At 39.7% G+C, this 26,404-nt stretch overlaps 1 protein-coding gene across 1 annotated transcript in view; it reads right to left on the bottom strand.

Annotated features, from left to right (window-relative positions):
* The window catches only part of CCDC192 (coiled-coil domain containing 192), a 223,253-nt gene that overhangs the window by 119,967 nt on the left and 76,882 nt on the right, over positions 1-26,404 (bottom strand). The window contains 1 exon segment of the mRNA XM_019635319.1: positions 25,817-25,873. Within this exon segment, the coding sequence (XP_019490864.1) occupies positions 25,817-25,873 (57 nt within the window).

Genomic DNA, 26,404 nt, shown 5'->3' with positions numbered 1-26,404 from the left:
ATGATTAATAAGTATTTAGTAAATGAACAGAGAAAAGTAATTAGTAAACAAAGATTACACTATTTCTGATGGAACCCTCATTTTGTTTTTTGTTTTTGTTTTTGTTTTTAATGTATTAGTAGTACAACAGGTCACTCCAATGTGCTTGAACAATCCAGAAGTTACCTTAAGTGAACCTTTATCTTATTATTCATACAACTCTCAAGGACAGTGTGATGTCAGGGTAGGGAAGTTAAATGACACTGATTCCAAATGGATCAAAATGTTGAATCATTAGGCCATTTCTGTTACTTAATAATAGAGCAAATAAGTGCCATGACTCACTGCTCTTATCAAGCATAACGTATGTTTCCCAATAGTTTCTAATTACTCAAGAGACTTCTAGCCTTTTTTTCCAGAATACATCTATGGAAAGTGAAGGAACTTTAAATTTCTTCAAAAAAATTGATAAGAGATTTTAAAATGAATTGATGAGTCAACCCTGCAAATTCTTAGCAAATATATGGATGGGAAATTTCTATCCTTGGTCAAGGATTTTACACAGGGAGGGTCCGGGTACATATTACGCCACTTTCTGTCCAAGAACGGTTGGGGATACTCCAAAGGAGTAGGAAGCTGTTATCAGAAAGCAAGATAAGTTGGAGGCAAGAGTGTCTTTATTGTTTTAACATTTATATGTGGGTCCAGTATTTCAGGACAGGCCTCATACATTGCACAGCTGTGAGCTGTGTCAAGTGCCGGGGCCACTTCCCAGCATTAATTACAGTAGCACAAAGAGTTCTGCTGACCTCGCCTAATGCATTTTACACTGATTAAATATTTAAGAACAGAAAGGTTCTCTGTACTTAAAGACACAATAAACCATGTCATCTAAATGAAAAACTTGTAAAATGTCAGGCATCTCCAAAGCTTTAGGCTAATCATTCACCGTTATAATGATACAAATAAGCTAATTTTCTCAACGGAAACTGAGTTTTCAGGTGCTACTGTCAAGAACATCTCAGGTGGAAAGAACTCTAGGGCCTCATTCTTCTTCTTTAAGGCTTTATTCCCTGAGGACACAGTGGATTTTATATGGGCCCCAAACAGAGCAGATGCTAGAACGAAGCGCTAGAGACTGCTGTTTGAAGTTTCTACCAGGATTCAGTGTCTTCATAGACCAAGTGGGTATTTGGTGCTCATAGAGAAACTTACACTCCTTTTACCTTTCCTAGAAGAAATGAAGGAATGCATGGACTTTTCTGGAAAAGCCTCTGCACTTTGGGAATTTTCATGGCTTACTTTGTGGAGTCTGCCCAGCCCTACACACATCTTGCTTCTACAACTGCCAATGTGTTGGAACACAGGCCTTGGAGAAGATATATAGGCGACTTAATTCATCCTCTTCATGAATAATGATTTATACTGCATTTCTATTTTAACTTAATTTATCATATTTTTAAAAATGAGTATAAATGTTTTAATATTTGATTTCAAATTATCTATAGAAAAGTACACTGATCAAAACATGGTTCTTTTAAAAAATTACTGTATTGAAGTTGTCACCATGATGTCATTGGGACATTGGAGGTAGGAAAACTTGAGAGGCAGTCTTTATTCTTATTCCAGTAAAAGGGACTTTTTTTTAAGGTCATTACAGAATTTAATTCAAGGTCACTATGGGCCAAAACTCAGCAAGGAAAAGACTGACCAAGTTTAACTCTCAGAAGAACTGAAGACAGTTGTCTCTGGAAGACATAACTTCTAGAAGACATAACTTCTGGAAGACATTACTTGAAGCCAAATCCTCACTAAAGTCTTGAAATATTCCCAAAAGATAAATGGAGAGCCCATTTTATCTGTGGTTCAGAAAACACAGAAGTTGGGAAGAGAACAGTCAAAAGAAGATACGAATTTTGTCACTCACTTAGTTTCACCTATGTTAACATAGTTTCTGTAGCATTCTGACTACATCCCCAGGTTTTTAAAAAAAGGCACATGTTCACACTTCTCTGACTTTAATACATTTCAGAGTATATTGTGGTTTGAAGCAGTGGTTCTTTTACTTTTTAAAATCTTAACCTACTTCCTTCTATCCTCCATCACTGAAGTTCATTTTATTTCAAATATAGTATTCTATGTTCTGAGACAGACTGCTAATATGATTTGCTGGCTTCTCAGCTGTGTCTCTGAACTGTTACTGTTACGTCATTGTGAATAACTTGTTTTTATGTTCATTGAATATTGGGAGTGAGTTTTAGTAGATGAAACAGAAGTAAGTGCTATTAACTATCCTTTTCCAAATGACTGTCCATTCTTAGTCAATCCTCCACAAGGCTCGTCAAGAAAAAACTTAGTGAGGGGGTAACCGGTTAGCTCAGTTGGTTAGGGTGTGGTGCTTACAACCTACAGCAAGGTTGCCGGTTCAATCCCCGCATGGGCCACTGTGAGCTGCGCCCTCCCTAAAAGAGTCAATTATGCCATTGTATCATGAAAGCAATGTGTAACCAATGACCATGGCCGTTCCTCCCCCCCAAAAAATTAAAAAAAATAAAACACTTAATGAGTATACCTTCATTATTAGTTTTATAAGAATATCAAAATCTGGTTAAAGAGACGGATAGCTCTGTTGTGACATTCCTGTCAAGATTATTTTAAAAATCAGATCATGTGCTTAAACAACTACCAAACTTGTCCTCTCTAGTATCAAAACCTTTTAATAAAAACTTCCATTGTTTCTCTTGAAGCAAGTATGTTTGAGTTCAAAGATTTTGCTCCAACACAACCTTGTTTATCTTAACATAGGTGGTGAAAACAGAGGCTACTTCATACGGAGCTCTGTGACTTCCTCAACACTCTTTCCCAAGAGGGAGTGACCCTGACTGGAGGACAGCATCTCCCGTGGGGCCGGAGGAGAGAAGGTAGGTGAGTTGTGTTGACCCCACATTTTATATAATACACAGGCTCCTGTTGCCATGAACTACAATTGAGGTGTTTTTTGTTTTTTTTTTAAAACAGATTGTGATTTCATCCTTATGTAAGACACCGTTGAAATTAAATGCTACCCAAAATCTAGGCAACTGTGTCTTTGTCCTTGGATCTGTGAAATCCCATGACAGAAGTCCTCAGAGCTCCACTTGTGAAAGATTTGGGGAGGTTTGGAAACAAACAAAACCTATTTAATTTATAGGAACCCCCAGTGAAGAAAGCAGTACGAACAGGAGTTCTGAAATAAAAGTTTTCCACATTATTTCACAGGTTCTGCTTCCTTACTGACTGTTGCTTGTTTGCTTTTATAAGTCATATTTCTTCCAGCTGGCACACTTAAATAGGATCCATTCAAGTGAATTTCCTGGGACATTGAGTGATTCTGGTAACTTTCTCAATGAAAACTAAAGGTTACATTATTCTCTCTATCCTTTCCTTTCAAGGGGCTAGGGAAAAAGTTGTTGATATTATTGTTAATGTTTTAAAGAAAACTACAGCTGCTAATTTTTCTCTTACATGAAGCACTTAAGATTTCAGCCTTGCTCATGTCCTTGAAGACAGGCTCTTCTAGGTGTTGCTGCTTCTCAAAGGGTGAGGGATGGTATTAGACGTTTCAGTCTTCCATTACTTTGCTCTCACTTCTTTCCTGACTATGTTCATGTTAGGAATCTTGCTGTTGGGTGAAGTGCACACAGCTGATGTGACAACCTGGGTGGCCTGGGGTGCTGGGTGGCATGAGGACTGAGCATTTTGGAAATGCCCATGATTTCCATCAGCAAAGAAAAAATTAGCTAGCTGGCAACTAAGGTCAAATCAATAATGATCCTTTTGTGTGGGCACAGTTGGAACAGAAAGCCTTTCACCAATTTTAATCAAACCTCTAAAACATGATTATAAGGAGGCATTGGGGAAAAACCCTGTGACCTCTTTGGAACGTATAAGAAGGACTCTGAGGGTGACCCTAGAGGTCAGAGAGGGAATGGGGATGGCTTTTTCCAATGAGAGCAGTTCTATCATTTCTCATTGACTGTTTTAGGAGTAAGACAAAGACCTCAACAAGACTTGAGAATAGAATTAATTGGCTAGAATGGGGGAAAGCTGGCCCAGTGTAGTTTGGCAGCCTTTAACCTATATGGTGGAGAGCAGCCAGTTCACTAGTAAAATAATCTTCACTGTGAGGAATTGAATTGGAAATCAGTAGAGTGAGGAGAATAATATGTTAAGGACATATTAAAATGTGCATTCCGATAATGTGGCATAATGGAGACTTTTAGACTCTCCCTAAGGCATATAGACCAACCTGGCAGGTGGTGGGGGAAAGAGGCGTGGTTGCAAACAGCTCAGGTTTTGTCAACATCAAATGTACCCACAAACTTGAAAAGACGGACTTCACCCATACAAAGTGTGGGAGAGACACCTGTACGATCAGATTACCAGCTGCACTATTATTGTCAATAACGACACAGAGGACAAGCATAAATCAAGCAAACACCACAGCAGACGCCTTCAGGGGAAGGGCATGTTTGCCCGAATTTCCCTCTTACAATGCACAGCTGATAGGCAAGGCATTTTCCTGGACTGGGGACACTTCTTGAGCTGTGTCAAGAAACACTGGTTCCTTCTCTTCTTGGAAATCTTGCCTTCAGGCCTGACAGCAAGGAACTATCCAGACTGCAACACAGATATAGTCTCACCCTGAATCTAGGTATCATTCACGGTGCCGCAGGGACTTGAGGGACAGCCTCTAACCCAGCAGCAGCAAAACCTCGCTCTTGAAGGCCATTGCATCTGTCATGCTTGGGGAACTCTTCATTTGCAGAGATCTATGCTCTGAAACATAGCACGGAGCCCCTGGTGGAATGTGCTAGAGCCCTGGAGATATTCCCAGAGCTCATACCCTCACTCCCTGCCATCTCTGCTCTGATATCGTCTTATCAGTGTGGTCTTTCCCCATCATTCTATATCAAGCCCCCTTTTCCTAGAATCTCTACCCCCTTTCCATATTCGATTTTCCTCCTTAGCCTTTTTTCTCCATCTGATACTTCATATACTTATTAGCTTAGTTGCTTATCATCTTTCTTGTCCCATTAGAATATAAGTTCCATAAGGGCAGGGATTTTGTCTGTTTTGTTTACTGTCATATCTCACCATAGGCATCCTGTAAATATTTGGGAAATGAATACATGAGGCCTTAAGCAAAGCTTTTAATTCTTTCTAATCTCTCTCAATTTCCTCAGTCCCATGGGCAGTTTGGGTCCCAAGACAAATGATAGATGGAAAAGGCTTTTTTGCAAAGGATGTAACCTGGATGGGGTCAGGGTCTCAAGGCTAATCAATGTACCCAAGGGGCCAAGTGAAAACCTCTTCACTTCCTGATTAGGTTTCTAATGCAGGGTCCTGTCAAGCCCAGAATGCCATCCTTGGAGTAGCAATGGCAAGTTTCTGGTCCTTAGGGAAAAAGAATCAGAACAATGGATTCAAATATGGCCCTAGAAAATCCCAGAATCCAATTGATATTGGCTTTTCTCTATATTTTAATTTCTTTAAATCTCCCCTTTACCATCCCCTGATTTAAGTTTTTGAAACCAAGATAGCCAGTAGAGGTTGGAAAATATTTATAGTTGTCTTAAAATTAAGTTTTATAGAAAGTTTCTTTATTAATTGGACTTTATGTTAGTCTTTCTGTTCCATGCTTTCGGAGTTCCATCTTGTATCTGAAGGCTTCCATGGCAGTTACGTTCATGCTTTCATGAGTGTAATAGTCCCCCATTAGAAAAGGTTCTTCAAATTGGGCTTAAGGCCCACCTGAGGAGGTACTTGATTTCTCAGGTTCTCTTCTTCTCTGTAACTCTGAATTCCAAGTGCCAGGGACAGCAGGTTCTGAACTGGGCTTTATGACTTTTTTTGCAGGATGCCTGGATAAACTCCTAGCTTCAACATTGGTAAAATGGAAATAAACCCAGAAAGTCCCTAAAAAAACCTGGTTGCCTAACCCCACTTTGAAGATTCTTAGGGAATTTAGAAGAGATTCACGGGATCCTTAGAAAGATGAGTTTTGCAGTCTCTTGTGAACTTTGGATCAAGAAAAGGGGCTGAAATGACTTTCTGGATTTCTTGAAAGAGAGGCCGGTGCTTAGATGAGTCTCTCCATCAGCCCCAGGATGTGCTATACACGTTGCAGCACCTTCTACAGTTGGCATCGTAGCCCCAGTCAGCGGCGCTCTGGAGCCAGCGCATACAGGCTTGTCACAGCAAGTTAAAATTTTTTAAAAAGAGGGGACTAGGTCATCTAAGATTAGTAACTTAAAAAGGGACATGGTGGGAGAAAGTATTTAAACCACTGAAACAGGCAAACACTGTAAATCTGGCTCCTCCCCTACCCCCAAGAGCTGGTTGTTAAACATTCACTAACACAGCACTAGTGCTCAGTTATAACTCAGCGTTACTGTGAGTGCTTTGCCTGCCTGGGCTGTGTGTGCATGAGTGTGTGTGAGTGTGTGTGTGTGTGTGTGTGTGTGTGTGTGTGTGTACATATATGTGTACTATGTGTATATTATGGGGATGGGGAGAAAAAAATGTTTGAAAAAGTGTTGTCCCGATGGTGAATAGAGGGCATGGAAAGTGTGGTCTACAAGGTAATGAGACATATTTATATTTAAAATATATTTAGGTTAAAATAATCCTTACAAATTTTACTAGGTTAAGAGTATACCATTAATAATAATGTAATAAAGATGCCTATGACTTATTGATAAGAGAATAAGGCGATACATGTAGTTGGAAGTTGATACATATAGAAGGTCATATTTTTATAAAAACAACAACAAAAAATCACCTCAACTTACAAATATGTGTGTGTGTTTTTCTGTGTTATGAAGTATAAAAACTGCTTGCTATTGACATAGGGGTGAGGAAGTAAGAAGAGGGTAAACTTTTATATTCATAAATCTTTACATGATGACTTTTGGCCACATATTCATTAGGTTACATTTTGGAGTTACAGAGCAAAGGCTGAGCAAAATGACTTTTAAAGAATGACTTATTTAGAAATGTAATATGAACGAAATGGTGTTAGATGTATGTGAAAAGTTTTGAGAGAAATCATCATCATTCAGTTTCACACACAAAATTCACAGCATTAGCTGCTCAGAACACAAAAAATTTAAAACACATATCAGTAAGAATATGGAGATGGGTGTACATGAAATGCAAAGGTTAAGTTAAAAATATTGGTGTGTGTGGGGGTGTGTATGTGCGCACACGTGTATTTTGTGAAAACAAAAGATAAAGTTATCCCAGAAGACGGAGCCTCAGGCTGCCTGACCAAGTACAAGCGCGTTATAGACAACGGACTTCATTTGCCCCAAGGAGCTGAAGCCTAATCATCTGTCCTTCTTCCTATAACAAGTATGACACCAATGACTCTTCAACCTTGGATCAACTGGTGAATCGCCCTATAATTTGTGAGGATCCAAGCCGAGAGGAAGCTTCTTTGTGAAAGGATGTCAGAAGCCGTGATGCCACATAAACAATGTATATGTACACATATTTTATGAAGATATCTAAAAGAGAAACAACCATCAGAATACCTGGCTCCTCTGCTAACTTTCACTGTCATGTTAAAGGTTTGCCAGGATGCAAGCTTCTTTCATTTTTAGATCTTTAAAGTCACATCATAGAAGTAACCACCCAGATTCAATAAAAGAGAACATCTATTATCATAGCACTGACTCCACCACATCAGGTAAAGGTAATTTCCCTACAATCTCAAATATTCCTCTGGAAATAACACACAGGTTGTTTAACCTACCTGAGAACCCCCCCTTTATTTGTGTGGCAATCAGACATGAAAGATAGTAAGAATACAGAACTGGGAACCTGAAGAAGGGTCTGTTGGTGTGATTAGGTGGTGACTATCCAACCACCAAAGTTCTTCCAGGGTTAGGAAAGAAATAGGCACCTCTTTCTCTATAAGAAATTTTTTTTTTCAGTTTGTTTCTTAGTAGTTGCCTAGTTTGTGCCCTCCCTGCTGTTCAATGGTTACTTAATTTAGGGGTTAGAGGATCTGTACCTGGGACCATGAGCTCAAGCACTTCTAGAAAAGTTACTCTGCAATTGATATGAGTAGACATGTGTTAAATACCTTACAAAACAAATAACTCCAGGGTCCATTCCAACAGCTAATCATTTCACTGGAAGAGCCCAGCACTGCTAGATTTTCTTCTTCCACTGTGAATCCACAATACGGATGACTAGGATATTGCTGCCTTTCCTCAAATGTGCAAGAAAGTAAGAAGATGCTATGACCTGAAAGTCCCGGCATTGCCAAAAGTTGGTTTCTGAAGACACTTCCAATGGCTGCAGCCAGCTACAAAATATATGTCTGTTGGGCTTTCACTCAGCCCTTTCCTCAAGATAACATCTAGGCCCTTTACCTCTCCTTGCCTTTGACAAGCTGCTTCCTCTGCCTAAATCTCTCTTGTGCTCACCCTCATCTTCACTTGGCCAATTCCTCTACATAATTTAATACTCAGCTCAGATATCACCGCACACCTGAAGGCTTTCCCGAGCAATCTTCATTTCCAGCCTGTGTTAGGGATGATTTTTTTTCAGTTCCGATCATAATTTTGATTCCTACTATCATACCATTTGGTATAATGTATGATATAGCCTATGTTTGGCTAAACTCTTCCTTATAGCAGTGGTTCTAATTTTGGTTACACATTGGGATCATCTAAGGAGATTTTTAAAGTCCTGATGCCCTGTTTTCACTCCAGACTGATGAATCAAGGTCTCTGGGTGGGGTGAGGTGGGGTAGAGAGAGGACCCAAGATTCGGTATTTTTTAAAGCTCCCTAGTTAACTTCAACTTGCCATACTTAAAGATAATTTTTTTTTAAAGATTTTTATTGGGGAATTAAGGGATGGGAAAAGCGCTGGGGAATTGGGGGAAGGGGAACAGATAAGTTGCTGTCCTTTTGTTCTTCAGTCTAGTTGTGGAGGACGTTGCTTCACTGGCCCAGTTGGCACTGTCATTGCACTCTTCCCGGGCGAGGCAGATCAGTCTCTGGCTTCTGGATGGTTGCTCACGCTGGCTGCTGGCCGCTCACGCTGGCTGCTGGCTACACACGGTAGCCCATGGCAACCCACTGCAGCAGGGGCTGCAGCCTACGCTGTCGCCGGTGACTCACGGCAGCCCAGCTCCAGGTTGAGCTGCTTTTCAACATCTTAGCTGTAGAGGGCAGTGTCACTGGTCCTCATATGTGGGATCTGAACTGGGGCCCTCTGGCATCCCAAGCCAGCTCTTAACCAACGCGCCACTCGGGCAGCCCAAAGATGATTTTTGAATACAATTGTTTATCCTCAACAATGTTTAAGACAAAGCAGATACATAAGACATGAATGAGAGAAGAGTGGGAGCCAAGTAGCATATAATTTCATTGTCATGAACTTCCAAAGGGGTTAATAGGCTTGAAACTGACCAGCAAAACATTGATTAGCTAGGAAGTCATCCTAAAGTCTAGGTTCTTATCATAAGAGTTGTGGCCAAAAGGCAAAGTAAACGCCCGAGGCAACAGAGTTGGAGAAGTCATGGAAGTATCCTCAATATATTACTGGGTCTCTCTCCAACTATACTTTCAATTATTCTAATGTGCTAAAAAATGCACATTTTTGAGCGTTGAACATGCTAGTTATTCAGGCCAAAATCCACCTCAATCCTAGGTTTCCTTCTAGTGTAACTTTTGTCTGCAATGACTAGCTGAACACTGCAGCCTTGTAAGGGTTACCCTGATAGAGCTCTTTAATTACTTGGGTTACCTCATGAGCTCTGTTTCTGGGATGGTTGTGTTTTGCTAGTGGATGTGTGTTGAGGGGGAAACATTTTCATGAGCTCAAACTGGACATGACTTGTTTTAATGCTTAATGTAAACATCTAGCTGTGTTCTCATTAGTGATTCCACAAAGCAGCATAATGCCTCCTATTCTCATTTCCGCCTAGGCCCTGCTCTGAGCTTCTAGGCTGACTGTTGGCATTGTTCTGCTCCCACTCCCACTCTGGTGTGCCCTGCATTCTCCCCTACGCTGGCAGCAGCTTCCTGGGTGATCGCCAAGCCTCCCCTCACACTTCTCCTTAATCCTTCCTTTTCACTGGTTCTTCCGTGAGGACAGACAATAACAACCCACAACCAAGGCTCCCCTGCACCCAGTAAGCCCAAAAAGACTGGCTTGTTAGGATTAGCAAAAGTAGTTGGAGAGAGAACACTTACTATTTCTTTGGGTTTTGCATTCTATAGATTCTTCCTGGAATCTCCTGACTTCCTTGCCTCCTTTCTATGAGAAACACACGTCCTCCTCAGTTCCCACAATACAATATTGCCACCCATTTTTAATGGAAAAAAAGTGGAAAACGGTGTGGAGGTATTATTTTAGGTTTTCTTTATTTTTAAGATGACTCATACCTAAATCATTTGTTGACTCTCTGACCTAGTTATCCTCTGAGAAATCACACCCGTTTAAACAAGTCTGTCTAAATCATTTATTTGTGTGGCTGCTGATTATTGTTACAGGTTGTGAGACTATGATAATACCTTCTTATTTATAAAGGCTTACGAGAACTCCCCTGGACACCTTCTCTCTCCCTGAAGTCTCCCAGTGGGGTTTTGTCAGGCCTCAATAAAGGGCACTTAAAACAAAGAGAAGAGATTGGGCAAAAGATAAAATTATTTATATTTGAAACATTACAAGTGATAAACATCTGCACATAAGCAGTTACTTAAAATTAACATTTAAAATTAGAAACAACTTCCCCTTTTCAATTTTTCAAAACAAGGGATTGACATCCTCAATGATTTCTAGGAAATTATATTAATATTTCCTTGTTTAAAAGTAAATTCTTGACAACCCTGAGGTTCCTCATTCAATTCAATTGAGGGTGCTTCTATTCTAGAGGAATTCCTGACAGTATTTGAGAATGGGACTAAAACAGAAAAAGGACAGAAGAATAAAATAGGAACAACTGAAGTCCTATCTTGGGCACGAAAATCAGGAAATTGAAGAATAATATAAAAAAGATCTCATGGAAAGACATTTTTCAGCCATCTCCCTCGGCCCTCACTGACGCCCCCACTAAAGACACACCAGTGTTTCCAGAAATGTTCAGTCAAAAATGAATGTCAAAGGAACTTTGGCTAAGTCAGCTGCATTTAATTTCACATGGGGGAACAGGCATCATCAAAATTCCCAGCTGGAATGTTTGTTTGTGGTGTCAAGCAAGAATTGGAGAGAATTGGGCAGGATGGCATTCTCCAGGGAGCTGAGAGAGTACAAGTAAGGAATACAAAGGCGGAAGGACAGGCCGGCGTGTGGTCTGAATGGCCACTAAGCATCAGAGATGGTCTTTTTCCAGGTGGAAAACTCCTCAGCAGTAGTTTTCCATTCCCTGTGGCATTGACAGCTGCCTAATGCAGTCCCTGTTCTTACTCAGGTGGAGTTAAGCAAAAGCACTCATATTAGTTCCTCTGGGCCTCCTGGAGCAGGTGCAGATCCTCTCCTATGCGGTCTTCTCAGGGACAGGAAGTATAAGCGCTTACAAGAATTAGTACTTCTTTATGTTCAATAGGAACATGTATTTATCGTGAATACAGAGAAGTACTTAAAATGGAGTCTGGCACTGAAAAATATACGCTTTTAAACTATGACATAAATGTCAAAGCATATATTACAAATGATAATTAGGATAAAGCAGCAGCAGCAATTAACGACAGCATTAATCAGAGTTGTCTATGTCCCAGGCACGTTTAAGCCCTTTACCTGTATCAGCTCATTTAATCCCCACAATAATCCTGTTGAGGTAGTTTCTGTGATTATCTCATTTTACAGATAGGCATGATGTTAAATTTCCGGGACGTTCTCTCACCAAGAATGCTGTTAAAGCTTAGCACTGAACAAGTTATAGGAATGCTTGCTGGGGTTTTTTTTGTTTGTTTTGTTTAATGAGTTAGCAAGCACTTATATAAGTTTTACTGTGTGGCCAGTACTGATCTAGGAATTTTATACGTATTAGCTTATTTAATCCTCATGACAACCCTGTGAGCCACATTCATTATTTTCATTTTGAAGGTGTAGAAGTTGAGCCTCAAGGAGATCAAGCAACCTACCCAAGGTCACACAGCTAGTTGCTCTAACCCCAGGCAATCTGTCCTGAATGTTCAGAGGGGGAAATGTCTTACACATTTCTTACATTTAATCAACTTAGTCAGTTTACTGGGGTAGGGAGGGGTGTGTGTGTGCGGAGTGTGTGGGCATTGTGAAGGAGAAGTTAAGAAGGGGGAGGACAGGCATGTATCCGGCCTCTGCTTTCTTCTTCTCAGAACTTGCCAAAGGCTCTCTTAGACCTCATAATTATTGGTGTAAGAGCTCACATTTTCTCCTATGGATGTTACCACCTAGTAAACCTGATGATAGACTGACCACTGGGGATTAGAAGCTAGTCATATCTAACATGTGAATAAACAAAGTCAAATTCAATGTTAATAGCTAATGTTAACAGCTCAGATTTTATTTTACTTTGTAATTTTAATACTTCACATTTATCAACAAAATGTAACACAGAATACACTATATCTACTCAACTACCCAAGCATACATTTCTATGTACCTCTTTACACAGTCCCTGAAGTTTCCAGTAAATCTAACCTGGAAACTTCAACCCCATGGAGGGAAATTGCCCCGACTCCAACAATGATGCCATCTCTGACTCCCACGCAAGGAGAGGAAATGAATAATCTTTGACGGACTTTTGAGCACCTGGAAAGCCTTTGGTTGAGAAGGCTTATCTCGTTAATAAAACAACCTAAAAATACCTCAAGTAGGGAGGAAATAGAGTCTGGTGCTTTGAGAAGGAAAAGAAAGTAAACAAACCTAAGGGAAGGATGTTGGCTCATTCAAAACAAATAAAACGAAGTATTAGAGATTCTTCAGCTGGCAGGGATCACACTCCACTTCTCCATACGTCCTCAGGGTAGGAAGACCTCCCATAGGCTGGTGTGTGCAGCGAGGCTAGACCCTGAGCACTTTATATAAACTGGAAGCTCCCACAAATCTATTAAGGCTTAACGTTGAACAATAAGAGCCATAGGTCTTTGAATGGGCATGGAGCAGAGGGGAGGGCAGCCACAAGTGACTGAGAATAATGTTCTCCAACTTCTAGATAGCAAACCTTAGGGACGGAGAAGACCACTCTTTCTACCAAATGGCTGAGACCAAATTTCCTACTAATGGTAACAAAAGGGGCCTGAGTCAGATAGGGTTGATAAACAAACAAACAAACAAAGAAGGAATGTGCTATTTTTGTCTATTGAATATCATGAAGCAAGACATGAAGGGATAGTATACATTCTCTCTCATACCGTTTGATATTTATTGTATAAGTTTTAATCTCAAGTTTCATCTGGTACAATAATAATAATAATAACAATGATAATAATAATAATAATAATAATAAACTGAATTCTAATATCCTTCACTCTGGAGATAAATTATCAATACTTACAGATCCAAGATAAGATGAATGACAATCATGCTTCCCTCTTTTTCCTGGGTACACAGCTCCACTACCTTTGCTGGCATTCCTTGCAATTCATGTGGCCTCATGACTGAGTTCAAGCCAATGGAAAGTGAGCAGAAGTCAGGTACCACTTCCAGATATAATTCATAATAAGTCTCCTAGGTACCTATCTCCATGATCTCTTTCCCTCTGGCCAACTGGAGTAGAGATGATCCCAAAGTAATCTGGGAGTCTGCATGTCCAAGATGGCAGAGCCTCCTAATAAGAACACTCACAGTAGACTGTTACTTGAATGAACAAGAAATAAACAGCTACTGTGCTAAGCCACTAAAATCTGGGGTCTATTTGTTACAACAGCTAGCATTATTCTAACCAATAAAATTCAAGTGGCTGAAACCACAACCACAAAAACCAACTAACCCCCCATAACCTACAATCATCAGACATTCATGTCCTTTGGAAAGAACATCTTTCAAATGGCAAAACAGGTGTAAGAATACAGCATTCTAAACTTAAAATCACATATCAAGTTCATATTCAGACTTCCTATAAATGTGGGGTTTGTTTTTTGTTTGTTTTGTTTTGCTTTTTTTTGTTTGCCACACAGCATTCTATTTTATTTGAATTAGTTGCCAACATTTATAAATGCGTATATTTCACGCAAAATTTGGATTTTCATCGTTTGAAAATTGAACAATCTGACCGACGTGGGCTTTATTCTCTGTTTTATATAAAAGTCATTCACTTTCCAGGCTCACATGACTTGTTCTGGCCACCTTCCCTCTTCTGCATTACTTACCTGGCCTTTGAATGCTGTTGAATTTGACTACTAGATTATCATAAATAGCTGGGGATTAAAAAAAATATTCAGTACCAACTAGACTATAATTACAATAAGGAAAGATTAACTATTTACATGTTATGCCCTTGGCTTCTTTTTTTGGAAATTACTGAAACAGCATGTAGAACTCATTATTCTGCTGAACTGATCATTTTGATGGGTTTTTCTCCCAGCTATATCTCTCAATATTCCCTATATAAAATCTCATTTCTGGGACCAGCTGAGTGGCTCAGTTAGTTAAGGGTTAGCTTAAGAGCACAAGCTCTGAGCAACAGCCGCTGGTTTGATTGCCACATGGGCCAGTGACGCTGCACCAGAGCTGAGCTGCTGATGAACTGCCAACAGGTGGCAGGATGGCTCAGCTGGTGAGAGCACGTGCTCCTAACAACAAGACTGCCTGTTCGATGGTGGGCTATGCCCGCCCTCAACTAAGACTGAACTCCGCCCTTGAGCTGAGCTGCCACCCGGATGGCTCAGTGGATAGAGCATGCACTCTTAACAACAAGGCTGCTGATTCGACTCCCACATGGGATGGTGGCTATGCCCACCTGCAACTAAGATTGTAACACAGCATCTTGAGCTTAGAGGCCACTAGTTGCCAACAGGCAGCCAGATGGCGACTGGAGCCCTCCACAGCTAAGATTGGAGAACAACAACTTGGCTGGTCCCCGTCCCTAATTCCCCAATTAAAAAAAAAAATCTCATTTCAGAATTAACTCATTAGAAAATAATTGGTAACATCTGTCCCCCTAGTACTCATATGATAAGAACTATTTATCTGATCATTTACCCTGTTCTGCCTTTGGCTGTTAGAAAGATCAAAGCTATATTTCTGTTTCAACTGTACTATATGGGAAGTTACGATTTAAAATGTGCATATTCTATTTTTTCTTCTTTATTGCTGTTTTATTTCAAAATATATGTTCTCAATTATGATTATTTATGTACTTTAAAAATTCTACTATTTCATTCTTGCATTTCTCATAGGCTACCTCAAATTCTTTGTGAAATTGGAATATAAATAAATAAGTATGGTTAAATTGAACATTATAGTTAATGTTTAATAATAGTATAAAATTAGAGCAAGAAAGCAAATAATGTTTAATATTCATAAAACACCAGGCTATTCATTTAAGATACACATTTTTATTTGATTTTTTTCTTCCCTCTTGAGAGTGGGATAAAATTATAAATACATAATTTCTTAATATCTTTTCTGGATGATTTACTATAAACTGGAGGGACATGCTTGTTTTATTTTTAGAAATTAACATTAGAGAGTAGATAGATACACTGTCTCATTCACTCAACAAAGCATCTATTGAACACCTTTTGTGTCAAGAGCTATGAGTGAATAAAGCCAAGTCCCAGGATTTGGGGACTCAACTAATATAGTAGAGTAAAGGCTAAAAGAGCAATCCATAGAATGTGCTCTAGAAAGAAAAGTAGTTTCTCCTTGAGGAGTCAGGAGAGGCTTGTCACCTGGGGGACATGTGTACCTGGTGTTGAAAGACGAGAAGGAGTTGAAGCAGGGGTAAAGGGCCCAGTTTACCATGGGATAGAGGCCTGAACCCGGAGGAATTCTTAGTGAAGCTCAGATCCTCAAATCAGCACCATTGTTGGGTGTCAACTGGAAGTAAGGGATGGGGGAGAATATCAGGAGATGAAGTTGTCAAAGGAAAAGCAGTAGTGACCTGGTCAAGGTCCTTACTTGCCATGATAGTTATTTACTCTCTTGTATCCAATGAGCAGCCCCTCAGAGGTTAAGAGACTTATATAACTGAATCTATGGTCCATGGAACCAATTCTGAAAGAACTGCTCAAGGCCTTCATGGAATTAGTCTTAGTACTTCCCTTTTATGAGTTGTTGATTTAATTTGGCACTGACACATTTCAGAAAGAATTTCGGGTAGCTTGAAAAGGTAAATATATTGAGTTAGAAGGCACTAAAATAAAAACTGGAAACATATGGTAAAGGAAAGCAAGTGGGAAGGTTGGTTCACACAATTCATGCCCTGACATTCTGTGAAATCACTTGTGTGAGGTAAAGCACAGTGAACTTTGCTCTAGCTTTTCTGGTAGTCAGAATAACCATTTACAGAAAACACAGAATTCATGGAGCAAACGCAAGCCCAGTGCTCAGTGAAAGAGCGAATATTTCTGGTGCAGAAAGGCATACTCTCTGATATAATAATAAATGTCTTCAATAGTAATCTGACAGCAAATATAGGACAGTTTCTTATGAAGTCTTCCTAAACTAAGTCATTAGCATCATGCCAAACCACCTCCTCCCATTTATAAGAGCAATTCTAGGATGACTTGATGTAGTCTAGAAATGTGGCTTTCTGCTGACCTCACTTAATTCAGGAAGGACTTTTGGGTATCTATCTGAAAAGAAAAAAATAAAAAGGACTCTATTTCAGGTACCCCTCTGTGATATGCTTTTTTTCATCCAAGCTTTTTAAAGCTAAGTATCGAGCCCAAGATGAGACACCTGGTGAACTCCTGGAGTGCAGGTAAGCACAGAGCTGTCTGGTCGAATAGTCAGCTGGGTTGGGGCCAGAAGTGACATCCTCTTTGAGAAATTGTGGGGCCTGAAAGGTTACCTCTTGAATTGAAAGGGTGCTCACCTTTATTCACCCACTCACACATTGACTGATTCATTCATTGAACAAATACTTCTTGAGAACCTACTGTGTGGCAGACACCATGCATTAGACCCAGGCTGTACTGTCAAGAAGCTTATAATCTAATGGAGGATAAAGGCAAATAAACAGGCAAATTATAAGTAGATGACTCTACCCAAGGCTTAAAAAGACATTTGCCAAGAAAAGAAATGAGCTGAGGAAGTACTGATAGGACACAGCAAGATTCTCCTCAGAAAGTAATTTTTAGCCTTTGATTAATCGACTTCCTAATACCCCCCGTATGAAATAAACTGGCAGCTGAAATGAGGTACTTGATTCTAGCAGAACCACTAACCCAGAAAAATTGTGGAGCAGTTACTGAAACCATTCATTTTGGGATAACTGTTAATACATTTTTTTGAACCTTAGTATGTGTTAGGCACTCTGCTAACTACTTCATCTTTTTTACCTCATTTCACAAATGTATGTACCCTTCAAAACACCCCATGAGGCTAAGTAATGTTATTAGCTTCTTTCCACAGACAAGAGAAAACAGAACTTCAGTGACCATCATAAGGCCATAGGGCTCAGGCCCTGTACCTAGCCCGCCATTGCTATTCCTCTCTCTGGCAGGAATGAGGTAGCAGGACCAGGGGCCTTTTAAAATCCCCCCATGATTCACATGAATAGTTTATCTTTCTATTCTCCATAATAGAGGAGTATGAGTATGACTCTTATTCATTTTAAAGTGATTTGATTTATTAAGAAAATAATAACAAAATATTTCTATTAGATTCCTGTAGTAATAGAATAAAGTGAGTGCTGTGTGAGCATTATGGCTGACAGTTTATATAGATTAATGCGGCTCAGGCTCAAAGAGAAAAATGTGAACAATTTAATACTATTTTCGCCTGATTTTTTGGACAAGTAGATAGAGATTATACCAAAAATTTGTATTGGAATGTTTGGGCCTCTCAACTCTGTGTATTCTTTTGATAGAATGTTGGTGTGAGAAGTCCCAGCTTATCAAGTAAAAAATTGAAATATATGTTTGAAGAAATGCATAGTTAGCTAATAGGTATATACTAAATAATAAATTTTAAAAATGATAATAAATAAACAAATACATAAGTGAAGAGATTACACCATGCATACAATTAGGTGGCTAAACAAATTTCAGACACATGCAGTGGTTCTGAAGTAGCTGGGGTAGCAGGAATTGTCCTTGGGTGCTGGTTCAACTTAAACTTATTTATCATGTATAGACCATGAAAAAACAGGACTCAAACCTGGTCAGAGAAGGGAAATGAGCCTCCTGGGCATGAGCCAGAGTCCAGGCTTGGGTGGTGTGCTGGCCAAGCTCATGCCTTGGGTCGCTGCCTCTACATCTGCCTTCACTAGATGATCCTACAGCTAAGATTAGTGGTTCCCACAGAAAATGATTGTGCCTCAGCAAAATAAAAAAACAAAAACATAAGATGAATTAAATAAGATCCTGGTGGAATTCCAAAGTTTGATTTTGAATATTGCCTCCTCTATGTGCCAGAGATCAGCTATTATATTTAGCCACATCTTACTAAGCAGGATCTATTTCGTGGCTCACAGTTCTGAGAGTACTGGCTCTGTGTTGTCAGCAGCCTGCTGGTGTGAAGACAGAGCTCAGACCCTCCCCTCCTTTCAGAGAAGTTTGGCAGCGACACTCCAATGAGCTAGGAAAACTTCTGTTATTCTTCTATGATTTTTAGTCTCTCCAGATCAAGCATGTGTAAGATGAGCCATGGACTAACTACATAAAGGGCTAAAATAAAGGGTCAAATAATCATCTAGTCCAGATAATCCAAACAAAGAGGGTGGGCTGCAAAGAGAGGTTAGTACAATATAATCAACTAATGCAATAAAATATCCCTAAGATTTATCCCATAGGCTGCTATTCAATACCAATGGGTTCTGTTCATAAATAATCATTGAGGAATTTTCCACTTAGATTAACATGTCTGGCTTTAAAAGAATGGCTCACAGGGAAGGAATTTCCCTGTTCCTCACAGGTTCCAAGTGGGTTCTGTTAGATCCTACTACCAAAGTCTCTCAGGCTGATGAACTCTGCCATGAGGTCTATCGATTACAATAAAGTTAAAAAATATCATAAAAAATAATTGACACAACTGGCAAGTGTGTTGGCATATATATTCCGTAAAAAATCTGAATTAAGAGTGAAATCAAGCTTATGAAACAAGGGCCCAAGCGTCGATATATCTACATTCTAGTCTCTTCCTTGCTGCCTGCTAGCTGTCTGCGGTGAGCAGGCTTCTTGCTATCTCTCTTAACTCTCACTTTATCTGATAGAGGAGGCGTAATACCTGCCTCACAGGATTGTTGTGAAAAATAAATGATGTAATATGGGTAGGAGCATTGAGGAAACTCTAAGTTGTTGTATGACTCTAAGGCGTTATTCATTACTGTCACTTTACCTTAGAATTAGTCATGACAAGCTTCAGGAATGAAGTGATGCTTCTAGAGCACATGGAAATATGTGATTGAGAGAGGAAGGAGCTGGAAGATCATTCCTGTTGGGCTCATTAGTTGAACAAACATGTCCTGTGTGTCAGGATCCCAGCTTGCTGTGCTAAGAATCAGGCCTGGAGATATTTACACAAGGCAGGAGCATGAGGACAGAGAGGCCGGCCCCCAACAGCGAGGTGCTTGTCAGGGACAACAATTCTGGTGAGAACAAAAGGTCTAGGCCAAAAATGGTAGGGACTTGACTGGACAGTGCAGAGACTCTCAAACCTTAGCCGTCATCAGAATAACTGGGAGGGCTTTAAAAACACATACTGCTGGCTCCCACTTCCAGAGTTTCTGATTTATGAGGCAAGAGCTGGAGTCTCAAAAGGGGCATTGCAAACAAGTGTAGGGGCCGCGCTTAGAGAACAACTTAAATAGTATAAGAATTACAGCTCTCAGCAGGGCATCACTGGAAGGATATATGGCTGTTTCTGCTCTCTTGCTTCGCTTGAATTAGCATTCAGAGTCTAGCTGGCGTAGAGCACATGCCCACGCCTCAGCTGGTAGCTGATTGGGTACTTTGAATTATAGGTCCTCTAAGACTGTGCACGATGGGAGAGATGCAATTGAAAAGGATATCAGGGTGTTATTGTCAAAAATGTGTTAATGAGTGCTTAGGCAGCCCAAAAGGCAACAACAGCAAAAACAACCCATGTCCTCTGTCACAGTAGGAAAAGACCAATTAGCAGAGGGCCTGGAATTCTCAGGGAGAAGAGTCTGCACTTGATTTAAATTGGGAGTTCTTGGAGATTTTTAATTTAGAAAGCAAAATGGCAGGTGATAGCTTTTTTAGAGAAGGAAAGGAAGAAGTTAAACCATCTTTTGGGAAAAACTTTGTCATGGGTACCCATGGTGGTTTATATTGCCCCATATTCCTGATCCTGAGCTTCCAAGTCTAAGCATGTCCTCAGGAACTATAGGTCAGTAGTTTCTGATTTCAAAGACACTCTTGTTTATGCAGTAGCTTGAATCATGCTGTATAATTCATTGGAAGGGTTCCTTCTTCTCGATTTTTTAACTTTTTAGTTTATTATGAAATATTTCAAGCATACAGAACAATATAGAGAATAACATAACACTCAAGTGTCTACCATCCAGTTACCCAGATTTCTCTTTTTGAAACAATCTCATCAAGCATCATAGAACTTTCGATGCTGGTCAGGTCTTGGGGGTAGCTAGACCAAGAGATGAGCTAGCCATTGAGATGCAGGTGGGGGGCAAACCTCTGGACTATTGAAGACAATCAGATCATCAATGATGGAATGGATGGACAGGGCTGAGTACTTGTACCCCCAAAATACTAAAAATAGACAAGCAATGGATTTAACAGTTTGGAAGGCATTAATTTTAAAGGCATTTTTTTCCCCTTGAGATTCTTAGTCCTGACTCAAATTGCCCTAACAAGAACAGTTATCTTTAAGTGATTGTAAACAATCACTTCAAATACTGTTTAATCCCACATAGGTCTCTAAGCAAATAAGTAATCCAGTGGAAGAAAATGATAAAAACACCCAGGGAAGGTTAGTCCTGTGGGTGGCTCAGAGTGAGTACCCGTGTATGCTTTGGGGGTGACAACTCTTTGCAATATTTTGAAAGTATACACTGTGACCAAGCAAAGTAAAGTTAATGGGATGAAATTTTAATCATTCAAGTATTAGCAGTGACAACCCACTCTGAAATGTATAGTCTTATATCTCCTCTCCATTTCATAGCTATCAATTTAATTATATAATAATATAATTCTACTATTGGGTTCTAGATGAATGAACTCTGAATAAAACAAAGTCAAGACTCTAGATTGTTAATTTTCATATTAGGACCATAGTTTCCTTTAGATGTGCTTACTTCTTCTGAAATAGGGGTTTCCCACAACTGTATGTTCCCCCTCTGTTATTTTTCCTTGTTTCCATTCTATGAGATCATTATCTTTTGTTCCTTTCATGATATACCTTAAAAGTGTCAATTTCAGATTAAAGTAATGCCTTATATAATTTTCTTTTTTAAGGAATAAAATTTTGTAAAGTAATTTCCCCAGAGATTTAAAGTAGGTTCTTATAAATACCAAAATAACTCTAATTTAGCCATTTAAAAAATTCATTTCAATGAAATCTGTACAAGGCATTGAGCAAGACACAGTGAAAGGCATAAAGATAAACAGACTTGCTCCCTATTCTCCAGGAACTCACAGTTTTGGGGAAGAGCTAGGCCACATCAAATAATTCTACTGTGGGTCATAGTGTGACACGTGACAAAAGAGAGAGGCACAGAAGAGCTATGAAAATAACAAGGAAAGAGACATAACCTCTGGTCTGATGGTCAGGGAAAACTTCCTGGAAGGAATTGTCTGGATGAAGAATGGGGAAAACCTGGCAAATGGGGACAGATATTCCAGGTGGAAAGTCACCAGGAGCAAAATCCCTAGGGCCAGAATGCATGGGTGTGCTTGGTGGTCACAGATGTGTGATGGAAGAGAGGCAGGAAAAGGGCTCTCATTTTCAGTGTAATAAATGCTGTGGTCAGGAGGTTGGACTTTATTCTGGGATAAGGGGCAACCATTGTCTTACTCTAGGCTTGGAAACAGGGAAAATGACATGATCAGAGTAAAAGCCAATTCAGCCAAATGTATTGAGTGGTTGCAGTGTGCCCAGCCTTGTCCTTGGTGTTGTGGATACAGCGATACATTCTTGGTGCTGCCCTCAATGACCTTCAAGTTTAGTGGGGAACAGATGTATAAACAAATAACGTCAATAAAATATAGTATGTTGAGCTAAAATAGAGATATGGACAGAAGGCTATGGGAGTCCAGAGAAGGTTCTCTGAGCGTGAAGGAAGAAGTTGATGCCTGATATGAGTCTTGCAAGAAGAATAAGAATTATGTGGAGAAAGGGGAGAGGGAAGGATAGTCCAGACCAAGAGAACACAGAGAACAAAGTCACAGAGCACCAACTGACACTGGGTGAATAAGAAAGACAGCAGTTCATTTGATTTCACTATGAGTGTGAGACAGAGAGCGGGCAGTGAGTGAAAAGAGGGAGACGGGGGTAGGATGGTCCTTCTAGAAACTCCACTCAGAGTGGAGGCAGGGAAACCAGGAGACAACTAAAGTGGTCAAATCCTACGGTGGTGTTACCTTTAGGAGGGGGTACAGCCCATCTGGGAATTCCAAACTTTACATGCGACTCTCAGACACTTAAGGGGGTTCAAACACATACTGCTTGCCAACTCTTATTAATATCCTCTGTTATTCATAATCTTAAGCATTCCCCAGAACTCCCGGGGGAAATTTCAATCTCCCAAAACAACTTTCACCCTAACTATGGGGTTCCTTGGCCCCTCAATACCTGTTCTCTTCTCTGTCACTCCAATAGAACACCATTCTCCCTGTGAGCATTCGTCTTTGGCTCTGTCTGGTTTTCTACCCCCACCTCCCAAATCTTTACACAATGCATTTTACTTTACCTTTTCTCTGCTCTGCAACCAGGGCTTCATGGTATGAAAGCCAGTGGGCTACATTGTGATTGGGGCGGAGGTGGGTGTGCAGTGAGAGGGAAGCTCTGAGCTCAAATATGTTTATAATTTGGGGCCAGTAGCAATAATTAACATATAAAATGATTAAAAATAGCTAGGAATGTGGCAGCATAATGGAATAGAAGACATAGACGTGAGATAACTTGTGGAAACATACTCGGAGCCTGACAACTATCTAAATGTGTGATGGAGGCAGAGAGGGGATTCTAATACTGCTTTGTAGTTTGGATCTTGAATAAATAAAAGCAATGTGGTATTGTTCACCATGGCATGGGAATACAAACAGAGCAGCATATTTAAGAGATGGGAATAAAAGATGATAAATTTGAGCTTCGGTGTCTGCAAGATAGTTAGGTTATATTTAGCAACCATAGTGCTTTAATTCAATGTAGTGGGCCAGCTGTCACCAAACGTGTGTTTAAAACGCCATTCATGGTCAAACACCTTAGAAAACTGACATGCTATGGCCCTTTCTTGGAAATTGATTATACACTGATAAGTCCTGCTATAAAAACACATGTAACTTAATTTCCAATGCCCTTCCCATTTTTTTTTTTCTAGAATGCCTATTAACATAATTTGGAATGTTTCTTTCAGGAACAGTGTTTTAGGAAGTGCTCGTTACAGAACTAAGGAGTTGTAATCAGGGGCTGATTAAGGTAAAGAACTTGGTGGGGGAAGAAAGAGTTGTTTATTTGCATGGAAGTCCGACTTCAAGCATTATGAGCTGATGAATCACCCAGTATGACTAGAGAGAGAAAGGAAATTGAGGAGAAACTTTTGTAAACACTGTTTGATACCTCGAGTGGCATGTAGAGAATATAATTTGAAGAGACAGCAAGTTTGACAGCAAAAGCGTGTTTCAGAACTGACATGTGTGACACATGATTTAATCCCCAAGTCTCAGTTTGCTTATCTGAAAAATAATACCTTGCTGAGTTGTATTGAGATTTAAAATAGATAATATATGAAGCACCTACCACGTAGCAGACACATAATCCACTCTCAGTAAATGCTATTATTAATATTATTTTTATTTAAATATTCTTGATGAGTTGAAGTAAAACTGTTATGATTACACTGCTATATTAAAATCTAAACATTGAAAAATTACATAGAAGAAATGTCAAGCCGTTGGTATCATACCCTAATACAAGGAAGCCATCCAAGTTCAGACAAGCCTGGGACAGGAACAGTATGGTACAGGCATAGCATTCACAGGAGCTCGGCAAGGGAAGAAGACACCACAGGAATTTCCCTAAGGCACCCGTGACTACATTTTTTTTCCATCAGCTTTTCATGAAGAGATGCTGGAAGTTATTATTGGAACCTTAGTAAATTATTTGCACTCCCTAAGATATTCTGAGCTAAACCCCCGTGGGCATATGGATGTTAGGTATCAATCTGGCATGAGGAGATATCCTCTGACAATAGTCATTATTTGGCACCCTGAGGGGCCGACCAGGGGAGAGGCATCTGTGACAGAATACTGGGCTAATGAGATATACTTCTATCTGAATGTATCACAGTGTCACAAATGCAGGCCTCAGTCATTTTCGGTATTGGTCAATTGAGCATACAAGGTCAAAAGAGATTTTGAATTTAGAGTTGAAGGTTCTGTTAACTGCCACAGCAAATTAGCTTTTCTGTATCCCAGCACAAAACTGGGACAATTACTGTGATTTTATCCGGATCAGCTCATTTCAAACCCCAAAGGGATGACTAGAATTTATTATTTGGTGGAGTTTTTTTCTGCGGGAATTCTAGACAGCAGCCTCTCAGGTCTGATTGCTCTGAGGATTCTGTGGATGTTCAAATTGGCCATTTAACAGGACTGGCCTGCGTTCTTAATCAGGAGGTCATCCCCTAGCCCCCAAGCTGTAGATGGAGGAGATCACAAGGATGGGAGCAAATCTTTGAGGAAATACTTAAAGCTTCAGGGCTGTTCAGATCTTTGGGGAGGGACAGTGGCAGGGCCGTGGCTGGTCTATGCATGTCAATACACAAGGGTGTGTTGGCAGGAGATGCTCATTCGCTGTTCTCTGAGCAAAACAGGATAAATGATAAATGAAATTTACCCTAGAAATTCACAGGGTCTCTCTCAGGGGACCACGTGCAGCAGAAAATGGACAATTCTATGTCTGTTTGTGTATATGATCAGTTGGCTAAAAACCACAAGATTGAGGCAGAATGAAGCATATCAAACAGTGCTGCTGGAAATGTAGTCCCAAGACTGGCAGCATCAGCATTACCTGAATCTAGCATCACCTACAAGGGCAAATTCTCAGGTCTACTCTAGGCATAAGGGAAACAGAATCTCCAGGCAATGTGTTTTGAAGTGTTCCAGGTAATTCTTAAGTTTAAGAAGAACTGCTATAGGCCTATATTCAATGTGTCTGTAATTTCCACTTCTATTCATTCACTAAATTAGCCTGGTTTCCTTGTCTTTCTACCCTTCATTTCCAATTCTCTTATCCTGAAGGTACTTGATTAAACCATCTGGTTATAAAGAAGAGCTCAGTTTTGTAATTTTTATCATCAACATACATCAGAATTCTTTTACGGAAAGCCACTCTGTGGAGGCAGTAAAAATAGTGATTCCTAGCCTTGTGGTTTGGTTTACAGCAGAAGGACTGCAGTTATAACTTCTGAAAATTTCCTGTTCATGTTCAGAGTAACAATGATATAAATTAAGGGATGGAAACAGGAGAAAAAAAACACTTACCTGAGTTGTAAGTTGCTCCTGGGAGGCTTTCACTTCAGCTTGTAATTTCTCAATGCACTGAAAAGGAGAAAAGTTCAGAAACAAAGTGTATAACTCTTCCTTTTACATATTCAAAGTATTCCAGATATAAATAGGTACCAGTCTCAAACCTTGTAAATGGCATTATCTCTACTAGAGGTTTTAAAAATCATCATTAAAGAAATCATTGTTTCCATCCCTGTCTCTTCTCCATTCTATGGAAGAGCCCAAGGACAAAGTACATGAATGTATTCAGATTTAGGACATGACTGGAAAAAATAATGTTTGCTGATGTACTACGCTTAATGCTAATTCACCTTACCTTACATTATACATGCAGAGGGTGCCAAAAGAAATGGATACACATTTTAAGAAAGGAAAAAAACTGTATTAACATTATAGCAGTCAATATATACCGATAACAAAAGATGAATACAAGTCATGTGTATCCATTATTTTGGCACCCCCGGTACATATATATGGGACCAAGTAGGTTTGTATCTGTTTTTGTAATATATAGGTATGTTTTTCTAATATATATATATGTATGTATATATATATATATATATA

Source organism: Hipposideros armiger, unplaced genomic scaffold (genome assembly GCF_001890085.2).
Source record: "Hipposideros armiger isolate ML-2016 unplaced genomic scaffold, ASM189008v1 scaffold_21, whole genome shotgun sequence".
In the NCBI taxonomy this organism is placed as follows: Eukaryota; Metazoa; Chordata; class Mammalia; order Chiroptera; family Hipposideridae; genus Hipposideros; species Hipposideros armiger.
The sequence above is the reverse complement of the archived record's forward strand: the minus strand, read 5'-3'. Positions and strand labels throughout refer to the sequence as shown.